Source organism: Thunnus maccoyii, chromosome 17 (genome assembly GCF_910596095.1).
Source record: "Thunnus maccoyii chromosome 17, fThuMac1.1, whole genome shotgun sequence".
NCBI lineage: Eukaryota > Metazoa > Chordata > Actinopteri > Scombriformes > Scombridae > Thunnus > Thunnus maccoyii.
This window is the reverse complement of record NC_056549.1, coordinates 6,424,830-6,435,188: the sequence shown is the minus strand read 5'-3', so window position 1 is coordinate 6,435,188 and position 10,359 is coordinate 6,424,830. Positions and strand designations below refer to the sequence as shown.

Sequence of the window (10,359 nt, the reverse complement as noted above, 5' to 3'; positions counted from 1 at the left end):
AATGTCCTAACTTTACATAAATGTCCTCTCTTTTCAAAAATTTCCTCAATTTCCATAAATGCCCTCTCTTTCCAAACTGTCCCAGCTTTCTAAAATGTCCTCACTTTCTAAAAAACTGTGCACTTTCCAAAAGCTTTCTCTATTTCTAAAAAATTTCCTTACTTTCCGAAACTGGCCTTACCTCCCAGCAATGTTCCCACTTCCCAAAAATGCCCCCAGACTGGAAACATCTGGATGGGTCTTCAACTAAAATGGGAATCACCTGTGATTGTTTTTTTTGGTTGAATATAGACGTATTTGGCAGATTGCTGTCCATATGAATGCATGTTAGTGTGTTAGTGAACATATACTGAAGATTTTTTGAAGTGAGGATGTAAACATTTGTAAAAATGTGCTGCAGATCCGCAGAGTTTTGTTGGTTGTTTGCGTCTGAGTAAGAAAAGGATTCAGGAAATCTGAAGACTGTAGTCACTGAATGCTTTTCGTGTGTAAACAATGCAAATGTGTCACAGTTTGCTCCATAATTTGTTGCTGTTGTGTTGACTGTGTGTGGAGTTTTGAAGATGCGCACTCAGTATTGAACCATGCAGGTAAATCATTGTAAAAAAAAAAAAAAACTGTGAGCATTTGGTCTATAAAATGTCAGAAAATAGTGAAAAGTGTCCACCTCATGTTCCCACAGTCTGATATGACATCTGAAATAGTTGTTAATGAGGTTGTGTAGCGGATCAGGACTTGAGTCATGACACGCTCATTAAGCCTAATTCATGTGTCACCTCCTGAAAATATTATAACAACATGAACTCTTCCTGTTTTGCAACATTTTGAGCATCTATCATGTGTGTTCGCCGGCTTATACGTTACTTAGAAATTAATAAAAAGTGTTAGAAACGTATAAAAAAAATCAAAAACGTCTCCCACTTCTGCTGAATAAAAAGATTCCATTTGAAACACCTGAGCTGCTGCTCAGGAGAGCGGAGTGCGTGAAGAGTCGCTGAGGGTCAGGCGGATGCGTGGTGAGCAGCGCTGCGTCTGTTAACGTCTGAACAGGAAGTCATCTGATGCTACGCGTCGGGATGAAGTGCTACGTGTGGTGTGTATGTGAAGCATACTTAACAGCTGCAGCTTTGACTGCACCGCAGAGAAATTCAACAGAAACTCTCTCTGGCTGCATTTTTCACTCCAGCTGACTGCCGATAACAGATGAAGAGACTGCGGTGGAGCTCGGGGCTGAGAGACTATCAATAAAAGAGTGAGAGTGAGAGAGAGAGAGGACGGAGATGAACAAGAGTAAAAAGCCTGAGTATAGAAGGTGAAAGACGATGCTGAAGTATTTACAATATTAGGGGCGGTTATTCTACACGTGGATGATGAACACCTGCATCAAAGCTTCAACATATTAACTGTAAAGTCAATTTTAGTTATAGAAAAGCTACAAGTGTTGACGTATCATCATCTTTTAAGTTGATATGTTGAACTTGTTGGCAAACAGTTGCTTATTTCCACATCCAGCAGTTACGGAGCAACATTATCATTCATTTAAGTCCAATATTCACTCTCTTTTAGCTGTTTTTACTCTCTACCAACTCCTGAGGGAAATATCTGGCTCTTTAGCTGCTAAACGCTCCACTATGTTCACCAGCTAGTCTACAGCTAACTGTGTCCTGTGTCTGTGGTGCTGAGCAGATAGTGCACAATGGGTTTTTTAGAGCTTTTTCTCTGATAACAGCTGCCTGCTGCGGCTGAAAATGACACTATGAGAGCAGTGAGAGTGAACCAAAAGAGTAAAGTTGCAGCCGGACAGATAAACAATGAGCTGAAACTCGCTATAAAGCTCCGTAAAGACGTCATTTTATACATTATTATTATAAAAAAACAGAGATTATAGCCGCTTTAACGATAACTTTTTAAAAGTAACTCATAGTGGCTGATATTTGCCTTTAACAGGAACACAGAACTCCTGAAATCTGGTTATTAATCAAAGATTTGTCCAAAGGAACTTCACAGTTGCCAGTAGCAGTAAATCTAAATTAAACCGAATTATAAACTGAAGGAAAGCGTAGTTCAAAAGGTAGTTTAGACAGTCAACTCCAGTCCTCCGCTCACATGACAAACTCTTCTCACTGCCACTTATCTCCAACTCACACTTTTAATCATGTACTTGCAATAAGTCCCACCTGCACCCAGCATCCACCTGTAGGCTCCAACTAGTCATAATACTATCTATCCTGAGAGGGTGGGAGGAAGGGGAGGGGGGTAACTAATCACATGCGTTCTCTCTTTGTCTCTATCAGATTCAATTGTTCAATTTTCTATCTCATCATTCTGTCATTATATATTTTCCTCACCGTAATCAGTTCATCTCTCGTATCCTGGCTGCTCCGTCTCTCTCTCTCTCCTTCCTCCTCTTTCTTTTCCATAAGCAAACACTCTCTCTCTTTACACACACACACATCTTCTCTGCATTAAGTGTTAAACCCTGAATGGTCTCGGAGCTAGACAGAGACCCTTAAATATGTCAGAGATGGTAAATATTTAATATGTTCAGGGACATGAGTGAGCTGCTGCGAGGGCACCGAGAATTATATTTCTATACATGTGAGGACATTATTTGATCTAAAACTCAAATTGGTCTTCATAAAGATATATATACACCAATAAACACTTCTGTCATCTTTCAAAGTGTAAAGGGACGAGAGTATGAAAGTGTGTCTTATATCAATCATATTTTATTGATTTACACTCTATTCTGTTGTGTTCTTCATCCTGCAAAGCTTCCTCTTGCATCACTGCTCTCGGCTGTTTTACTCTGCATGCATTATCATACTCTCCTCCCCTTCATTCAGACAGGAATGGTCATTATCCAATACTAATCAATGCTCCGCCACAAATCAGCTTCATCTGCCGTAATTACGCTGCATACTACAAGACTCCAGGGACTGTCTGTCTGCAGCTCCGAGTAAATCACACATAAAACCCAGCTCCATGTTTAAGACATATTCCGAATTAAGTGTCTTTACCTTTAGTTTGAATTTACATATGACTGCACAGAACGTCCAGAATAATCACGCCTGCCGGACGACTGAATCCCTCATCCTAATTGGACGTCCCTCTGATATATTCTCACCGTGAGAAAATGTGCGTTAGACTTTATGGTAGAGCCACTCAGCTGCTCCACGGTGAGCCAGTTACAGGCAGTCAAGAAGGAGTAATGAGCTGCAGTTCAATTCATCTTCATGACCACAGTCAGAGCTGAGAGTCCTGCTGTGAGTACTGGATGTCCACGACGAGGAGGGAGGGAGGGAGGGAGGAGGGATACTATTCAAATTAGGAGATTAAAAATATCTTAAAAATAGCACTGAGTCTGGATGTGATCTCATGGTCTTCTCAAATAATCTTGCTTTTTGGTTTGACATGCTTGCATTGTTGATTTCTGGTTGATATTGTGGGTGTATGTGACGTGCTGTTGTGTGTGGCTTTGTATTTTTTGTTTGTTATTGTGCTGTTATATGTTTTAATTGTAAGGGACTGCAGATGAGAATGAGCTTGAAGCTAAATGTGGTTCAGCGCATCATTTATGTTAAAAACTGCACACTGCCCCGATAAAGAAATACAATACATTTAATTCAAGATAAGTATAGAGTTATGAAACAGGAGGAGATATTTCGGTTGCCCCTGGTTCTGGAAGTAAAAGTAAATTTTTCCCATAGATGATGTTAAATATTTCACAGTTCTCTCTCTTCTACAGTTCGGATCAACATGAAACCCTCCTGGTTAAATCGTCAGTGCAAAAGATGAACAAGTGTTTTGGAAAATATCTGGTTCTTTGATAAAAAGTTGAAGCTACAAGCCTGTGGACATAAAAACTTTGGGGCAGAAGTTAACTACGACTCCCAGGGTGCATTTTGGCAAGAAATATCTGATCACTGAGTGACATTTCCAGGTCTATATTTATATTCTGGGGCTCTACTGGAATATCTTTGCATGATTTACAGTTAAAAACTCCTTATTTATCTTATACTGGTCCTTTATGCAGCTCCTCAGTTCAGCCTCTGTTTGAAACAGGCTCCTGTCTCTTTAAGGCCCCCTCCCCTCTCGATGAGCCCACTCTGTTCTGATTGGTCAGCTTCCGGAAGCTTCCGGAAGCTTCCTCAGGCTCCGGAGGCTACATAAACAAACTACAGTAGCAGGATCTCACTTCTTCTTCTCCTTCTTTACTTCAAATGGAAACTTCTCAAATGCATCCATACATGTTGGAGCTGAATCAGATCCAACATATGAGAGCGGACGACATGAACAACCTCAGCAACAAAGACTACAGAGCAGGCGGCGGTTTATGGGCATGTGTGACAAGCCGACCTCAGCGTGTCAGCAAGGTAGAAAAAAGATGTTGAGAATGAAGTGTTCAGAGCAGGTTGAAGCCCTGGATTTTGACTTGCAGGGAGCATTTTTACATACGTTCACCTCAAGTTTTTTAAGCTTTGATCATGTTTAACATCTTCTAGACTATCCACATGTTATGAGACTGAATGGATCAAATCCTGATGGAGTCATTTTGCAGAGGTCGCGTGACGCTCAAAACAATTTATCCACCGTTTTACAACTACAACAGTAGATTACCAGCCAGTGGTGTACTGGCTATCGGGCATACTGGGACAAATCCCAGTGGGCCGGTGGACTGTCAAAACATATCTGTTTTTACACATATCTGTGTTGCTGTCATTCGGGGTCTGCATGAGAGCTGCTTCATGACCATGTCAGGCAATCACAGCTGAGCTCCCCCCTTTACTCTCACTGCCAGCAGGGGGAGACAAAAGCCCCGCACTCCATCTTTAACTACTTTATGTACTGTAACATGTCATCATATGTTAAAACTGACAAATCATTGTAGAAGGGTAAATGTTGTGGAGTAAAATGCACAATATTTCTGAAGCATAAAGCAGCATAAAATGAAATATTTCAGTACGAGTATCTACAAATTGGACTTAAGTTTTGTACTTAGTAGAAGTTCGTTTGCAGCACAAACATGAGAGGGAACATTTTAGTTGTAAAGGAAGATGAAGATGACTGGAGATGTGATTCAGATCGCTACATATCCAGACTTCAAACACGGTATGAATCATGTAGTTTGCTGGAGATCAGTGGTCAGAGAAGAAACCAAATCTTATACCGTGTAACAAATTTCTGTTCCTGGGTGGTAAATGTTATTTCCTAATTGCTTACAGGCAAATTTTGCACATTTTCACTCAGAATAAAGTCAGAAAAAACAACATATGAATCACCAGATACGATGATGGGAGACTATATTTGGGGGCTGATTCGTGAAAGTGACTTACAGTATAATCGTAAATCTCAAAAAACTACTCACGCCTATATCTTTTGTGGTCACTTTTGTATAACATCAGTATAAATACATATTAATGTCCTCATGCTTATGTTGTTTTTTCTGACTTTATGCGAATGAACATGCGCATATTCACCCGTGTTCCCATTGGAAATTGGTAAATTTCAAAATATCATTGTCCACAAAAGCAAAGTTTGAAGGGAATAACAGCCGTTTTCTGTACTTTTTAGTCATAAGCAATCAGGAAATAACATTTACTACCCAGGAACTACCCCACACAGTAGAAATATTATGCTACAAGAAAAAGTATTTCTGGCTAATAAAGTAAAAGTGCAGAAAATGAGTGTTATAATAATCATGAACATTGCAGAAATGTGTAAGCAGCATTTTTATGTTGTAGTTGGTCAAAGTGAAGCTGCTTCAACTATTATATAAACATAATATATATTTTATAAGGTAACCACACTGAATGTTTTCATCTTCATTATAATAATAAATCCTGTGGAGGAGAAAGTACCAACATTTCCATCTGAATTGCAGCGGAGTATTAAGTATCTGAAATACTCAAGTAAACTACATCATATTTGTACTGCAGTTCAATAAAAGTAATTAGTTACAGTTTTACCATCGCTGAAAAACAAGCATGATGCTCAGGATCATACCACCGTCTCAAGTCACCTTTTGAGCGCAACAGACACTATATGAGAATATTATAGGAATATTATAAGGTTTTGTCATCAGGGAATATTCACTGAATCATCAAGTGAAAGATAAGATGGAGAAGAAAAATGAAAAACTGACAGCTATGTGCCAGCACTTATGGGAAGATCACTAGGATGTCGTTCATTTTAAATGGGAAATGTTGCCGGACAACTATAAAAAGGAAAATTACAGCATATATCTTAAAAAGTCATTTGAGAGTTAAATGCATGAATAAGAAAATGAAGACAGACTCCAGACTGATCGTCCTCCTCCTACCTGTCCGCGCTGAGCGCGGTGAGCGTGAAGACGGACACGCCGACCGAGGTGAGCTGGATGACGGGGATGAGTTTGCACGCCGCCTCGCCGAACACCCACTCCTCGGAGAAGTAGCGGAAAGCGTCAACCGGCACGCAGGTGACCAGCAGCAGCAGGTCTCCCGCCGCCAGGCTGGAGATGAAGATGTTGGGCACGCTCCGCATGGCGCTGTTGGTGATGAAGATCTTCACCAGGGTGATGTTTCCTAGCAGACCCACGGTGATGATCAGGATGTACACCGAGGTCATGACGCAGCGCACGGCGAGATGGACCGTCTCCCCACCGTCCCCGGACGCCCACCAGCCAGGCTCTTCAGTAGAGTTGGGGCTCAGAGCGTCGGAGTCTCCAGCCAGAGCCGGGGGTAAGTTAGAGAGGAACTCGTCGTCCATCGCCACGATGCGCTTTTCCTGCGCGGAGCGCGGAGAATATCCACAGAGGCGCTCCGGCCGGCGGTGACAGAGCGGGAGAGAGGCAGCGCTGCCAGGCGCGCAACGGGATGCTCCGCGCGTAAAAGCGCAATGAGAGCGGAGGTTTTCACTCCGAGACAACCTGCCAAAAGAGGAAAACTTTATTTATTTCCTGAGAATCGTCTATCTGACTGAAGACTGTTATCTGACTGACTGAAGGGTGAGAGGCGACTGATGCGTAAAGAGGAGACACATCTTTGACAACACAGACTCTCTCTCTCTCTCTCTCTCTCTCCCTCTCTCTCTATGTGTGTGTGTATGTGTGTGTGTGTGTGTGTGTGTGTGTGTGTGTGTGTGTGTGTGGGTGGGTCTGTCATAGGCTACTTTCGGGGACAAATTTCTGACTTCAAACCAGTTAATTGGGGACGGCTTGTCCAACTGGGGACACAAATCATGTCCCTAATTGGTAAAACGTTGATTTTTGGGTCAGTGGTTAAGGTTAAGGTTAGGTTAAGGTTAGGTTAAGGTTAGGTAAGTCGGGGTTGGGGTAAGTCTCCAAGAAATTAATGTAAGTCTATGTAATGTCGCCAAAAGGGTCCTAGGACAACGTGTGTGTGTGTGTGTGTGTGTGTGTGTGTGTGTGTGTGTGTGTGTGTGTGTGTGTGTGTGTGTGTGTGTGTGTGTGTGTGAGAGAGAGAGAGAGAGAGAGAGAGAGAGAGAGACTGAGAGAGACTGAGAGGAGAGGGAGGAAGTAGAGGGCACATAGATAGATAGATAGATAGATAGATAGATAGATAGATAGATAGATGGATGGATAGAGTGAGGAAACAAGCGGCAAGAGTGCAACAGGATTGAGAAAAGGGAGCAAAGACAATGAAGAGAAAAACATTTAAAATGGGCAAACAGAATGAAAGATAGAAAAAGAAAGAAAGAAAGAAAAAGAAAGACATCCATTGAAATCATAATGGCTGTTTTGTTTTCCTCTTTCAGGTAACATAGGTCCATATTATAGTGTGATTGTGAATGTTTTTTCTCCATAAACCTGAAGAATACACTCTCTCTGCTCTCTGAAAGCCTCATTTAGGATTAATCACCAATTTTTAATGATCGATAATATATTTAAGAATGAAAAATAGCTTTATGTTTCAGAACTTTGGTATAGAGACGAATTATGACTGTGAAGGGTCACTATGAAAAGATTCATCTTTGGGTTTTTGGGAAGAATATCAAGTCAAAAGGTCCAAACCTAGTCACCAGTTCTGTCGAGTATAAAGTCACAAGGCTCTATAAGACGTAAATCATTACACACTTCTGCAACAGTTTGTGTTCGTCTTTTTCTGTTTCATCATGATAAACCAACACCTTTGCAATGACATCCAACATCAGTGTTGGACCTCACTGACGTCCTGGTGGCCGAATGGGAGAAAAACCGTGCAGCCACGCTCCAGCGTCTGAGGAGAGGAGACTTTTATTAGATTAATGCACACGGTGTCAGAATCACATGTTCATCTATTACATATTGTACGGCTGTAATGTTCGTGTTTCCACATACTTTTGTCTATATGGACGAGGTTGGGGAGAGAGGAACAGAGAATGTAGATGAGACAGAGAGAGAGATGTGATCAAGACAGATGGGCTGCTGTGGACATAATGAGATAATGAAAGAGAGAAACTGGGAGGCTGACAGAGAGATACTGGCCATGATGGAGAGAGAGAGAGAGGGGACCGGAGGCTGCTGTAGAATAAATGCTGCCATCAAAACTGTTTTAATTTTTTATAATAATTGAATGGCATGTGTGTGTGTGTGAGAGTGAGAGAGTTTCAGGGTTTTTTGTCTGTGACATCCATCTGAAATAATCCAATCATACAATCCCTAAAAGTTTTATTATAATTGCATGTCAGGAAATCACCTGCTCCTCTTAATCAAAAGTAAATGTTCCACATATTTCCTTTTATATTTGCTTTATGTGGCATTAAGCATATTCTGATATTATTACCATAAACTCAGAGGACTGTGAGCCTCTACAGGTCAGTGGAGGAACTGCAGGATGTCGGGAAAACTTGGATGCAATCATCAGTATAGGGATTTTAAGTGGTTTTCTCTAAATACGTCTTTTATTCACATTTAAAGACTCCAGTTTACTTGATAACTGATCAGTATTACTGTTAATCGTTTTTGTGTATTTTTCTTCTGAATGGAAAACCAATAACGCTGCAACACTTACTCCGAAGCCACAATTTTAATTTAAATAGACGTTGTTTTGATCCAAGTCGGCTCTTCGTCAGGTCAAAGAATTTAGAAAAAGGTGCATTTCAAAGGGCACAGGTGCAAAGATAAGACATCAACATATCAACCATACATCAAAATATCAATAAATAGGTCAATAAATAATTTTAAGCTATCCATTTTTGATCTGTATATCTTTTTTAGGAACAGTTCAACATTTTGGGAAATATACACTTTCTTTTCAGGAGTGAGATGTGCATAACTGTCTATGGCAGAAGAAGTATTTAACTGTTATTTATATCCTGTTCTGATGTCAGATGTTAAACATGGTCAAAGTTCCCAAACTTGAGGTGAACGTATGTAGAAATTCTCCCTGTAAGTCAAAATCCAGGGCTTCAACCTGCTCTGAACACTTTGTTTGCAATGTTTTTTTCTACCTTGCCGATGAGCTGACATTGCCCATAGATGGCTGTCTGTTCTGTAGCGTTGGTTGCTAAGGTTGTTGCTAAGGTTTTTCCACGTGTTGTTCACGTTGTCTACTCTCATATTTCAGATCGGATTCAGCTCCAACATGTACGGATGTATTTGAGAAGTTGATATTTGGAGTAAAGAAGGAGAAAAAGAAGTGAAATCCTGCTACTATAGTTTGTTTATGTAGCCTCCAGAGCTGGAGGAAGCTTCCTGAAGCTGACCAATCAGAACAGAGTGGGCTCATCTGGAGGCGGGCCTTAAAGAGACAGGAGCTAAAATGGCCTGTTTCAGACAGAGGCTGAACTGAGGGGCTGCATAAAGGACCAGTAGAAGATAAATAAGGAGTTTTTAACTGTAAATCATGCAAAGATATTCCAGTAGAGCCCCAGAATATAAATATACACGACTTTGTCAGTTAAATTCAATACATTTTAACACTACTATTCTAAGGCCTTTTTTGAAGCAGAATTTTCAAAACCTGCAGATAAGCTGTTTAAAGAAAAACTCCTGTACTGAACATAATTTACCAAAAAATCTTGTAAAACCTGCAGTATAACGAGCAATAAGCGACAGTAACAACACACACTATCAGTGTGATAAATGAGTAGCTTAGAGGGAACATTGATCTCATGTCTCTCTGTGATGTGACATCTTCGTTTCACTTCAGATACACCTCCCCAATAGATTCTGCAAAAGCCTGAGATGCATTTTTCAAGTTTTTTTTGCACGAAAACCCCTGTCAGTGATTGGGGTTAAAATCTGCAGGTAGGCGACGAATGAGATTTAACAGACATCTAGGAGTCCAGAAGAAGCATGAAAATCCACAGCAGAGTGGGATAAAATACATTCATGGGCTTATCATCGACTAACAGCTGCATGTTTACTTTGTGTGG

At 40.8% G+C, this 10,359-nt stretch overlaps 1 protein-coding gene across 1 annotated transcript in view; it reads right to left on the bottom strand.

Annotated features, from left to right (window-relative positions):
- Positions 1–7,053, bottom strand: part of nmbr (neuromedin B receptor) — a 75,499-nt gene extending 68,446 nt beyond the window's left edge. The window contains exon 1 of the mRNA XM_042389611.1: positions 6,323–7,053. Within this exon, the coding sequence (XP_042245545.1) occupies positions 6,323–6,750 (428 nt within the window). The 5' untranslated portion in view covers positions 6,751–7,053. The remainder of the gene's footprint in view (positions 1–6,322) is intronic.
- Between the last annotated feature and the right edge of the window lie 3,306 nt (positions 7,054–10,359).